Below are 2500 nucleotides of genomic sequence, written 5' to 3'. Positions count from 1 at the left end.
TCATTCATTAGTGTCTTCGCTCTCAGCTGTTATATCTTGGAAATGGGGGTATGAATGTTTAGCATTTTGACGGCAAAGATTGAGACTGACATCAGCCGGGCTTCTTCACCACAGGTTCAGGCCATAGTTGACCACCACCATCCCAGCAGCGAACACTCGGCCAGCAAAGTGCGCTTCAAGGAGGAAGAGCCAGCTGCTGACTCCGACACAGAGGCTGAGAAGGTGCGGAGATGGGGACGGCAGACTCTTTGGGGTGAAATATGGTGAAAAGATATATAAGGATAAGGTCTTTGACTTTGTGTGTATATGCTTATAATGTATACAATCTCTCCTTTTCCCATCGCAGAGTGTAGCAGAAGATACAGATAAGAAGGCAAGCAAAAATGAAAGCTTTAAGAAACTTCTAACCATTAAACCGTAAGTATTACCCATTTGTTGTAAAAGAATATAATGTAACCACTAATAAATCCAGGAATGTTTTGATTTAAAGTAAAAGGTTGATTATGTAGTCTCCAATAAAGTTGTGGTTATTTTATGCAATTCAGTGTATATATGGATGCATTAGTACTGTCAAGTAGATCTAAAAAATAAAATAAAAATAAAAAATTCATGCCCATAAAAGATTGATTATCTATATATATATAATGAATACATTAAGAAAGTTTTCATTTTAATACCAGTAAGATTTGAATTTGACAGGAGAATCTTCCATCTCTGTATTGTGAATTTTGCTTGCTTGATGAAGAGATAATTGTTCTATGGAGCCAATTATTTGGAAAGGGTTACCATCCCCGTTTGCTCTCCCTTTCAAATAGATTCATAAAATTTCAATCTATGTACACTTTTTGTGAAGGAAAATATAATCATATGGTTGAAGTATTACTAATTTCTTGAGTAAAATATAAACCTTGAAAACATGTTTAGGTTAAATTTGGTTAATATATATTTTATGAATTATTAGTTATATTCAGTGTAGTAACATCAATCTTACTTTGTTGGTGTTTTGACCCTCTAATTTTGTTGTATAGCGAGTGTGTTTCATTTTATTTTTACTGAGTTTATAAGACATGTCAGTGAATGTGAATCATAAGAACATTTTATGAAGTGACTTGTTGATAAGAAAAATATGTTAAAAACAACTATTATTGGTGTTATTGAAATAAGAAAAATAATATTGCATGTCTTTAGAATACGCTAACATTTCCTTTTCAAGATGAAGAAATATGATATACCCTATTGTGCATAATATATTGCAGTGACTAATCCTAATATCAGAAAGAAAATAATTTGTTATAAAAGTAAGTGAAGGATATTTTGTGAAAAGTACTTGTAGATTAGATAATAATATTCAGTAAACTATTAGGTAACATACTCCAAAATTAGTACTGCGTCCAAAATGGAAAGTAATTTTGCCATTTCTCCTAACAGCGATGAAGCAAACGTGCGAAGGATGCACACCGCAGTGAAGTTGAATGAAGTCATAGTGAATAAGTCCCACAACGCACAGCTAGTCATCATCAACCTGCCTGGCCCACCGAAAACCTCCAGGCCAGAGACTGAAAGTAACTATATGGAGTTCTTGGAAGTGCTCACGGAAGGACTGGAGAAGGTGTTGATGGTGAGGGGCGGAGGCAGGGAAGTCATTACCATTTACTCCTGAGTCTCCAGCACCTTGTGTGTACTTAGAATACACTCTACCAGTCTCTTGTTTGTGTCCAACTTGTTTACAGGAGATGGTAATGTTAAAGGAAACTTTACAAACAACATTTGCTTACCAGTTTATAGCTTACATATAGGGATTACAGACTTTGGAGACCATTGCATCAGATATACTGGCTGTGATCTCCCTGTGTGTCCAATACACATTGTGTGAGGTATCTACTTCAGTAAGTTTGATGGAAAAGATAAAAATGGAGTATTTTTGTTATTTCTTGACAGGTGTCTAAAATCCAGCCAAGTATGATTGTGTGAATATAAGCAGATCCAGTGATGAAAATTTTAAATGAACTTTCTGCAGATGAAATAGAATGGTAATGAGTTGAAGTAACAGCAGTTGTGTGCTGATAAGTTATGAGATGTGGAGGATACTGCTTCATCTTGTTCAACACTAAAGCTTCAAAGTCTCTTGATTGTATCAGTAAAGATTTTTTTTTTTTTTACTAGTTGGTCTGAGGAGTTTTGACATAATTACAGCTGTAAAAGATTTAAGAAAAACAAAACTGGGGGGAAGGTTCTCTTAGAAGGGAATAATAAGAAAGGAGACTACTCATAATGAATTAGATATCTGAACATTGTAGTCTTCAGTAATAATATATATAACATCAATGATGTTGGCCTGTGTCATTTAGACCACCTTTATACTCTCATAATTTACAACAGTGCAAGAAATATCTCACCAAAGCACTAGTTTATAACATTACATAAAATACGAACCAGTCTAATGATGAAATAAGATGCTTCAGTAATGCAGAGAGTTTATGAACTAGGTTAAAGTTGGTAT

The 2500-nt window shown here is 34.4% G+C and overlaps 1 protein-coding gene across 16 annotated transcripts in view; it reads left to right on the top strand.

Moving 5' to 3' along the window:
- Nucleotides 1-2500, top strand: part of kcc (solute carrier family 12 member kcc) — a 385343-nt gene that overhangs the window by 382208 nt on the left and 635 nt on the right. For all 16 annotated transcript variants that reach the window (XM_042999495.2, XM_042999483.2, XM_086534210.1 and 13 more), the window contains 3 exons: nt 115-222; nt 347-417; nt 1429-2500. The exon at nt 1429-2500 is cut by the window's right edge and continues 635 nt beyond it. In XM_042999495.2, the coding sequence (XP_042855429.2) occupies nt 115-222; nt 347-417; nt 1429-1660 (411 nt within the window). In that variant the 3' untranslated portion in view covers nt 1661-2500. The remainder of the gene's footprint in view (nt 1-114; nt 223-346; nt 418-1428) is intronic.

The sequence above is a fragment of the Penaeus japonicus genome, unplaced genomic scaffold (genome assembly GCF_977035675.1).
Source record: "Penaeus japonicus unplaced genomic scaffold, GWHDUDI00000001_assembly GWHDUDI00000040, whole genome shotgun sequence".
Classification (NCBI taxonomy): Eukaryota; Metazoa; Arthropoda; class Malacostraca; order Decapoda; family Penaeidae; genus Penaeus; species Penaeus japonicus.
Note: the sequence above shows the minus strand (reverse complement) of the source record. Positions and strands in the feature narration are given on the sequence as shown.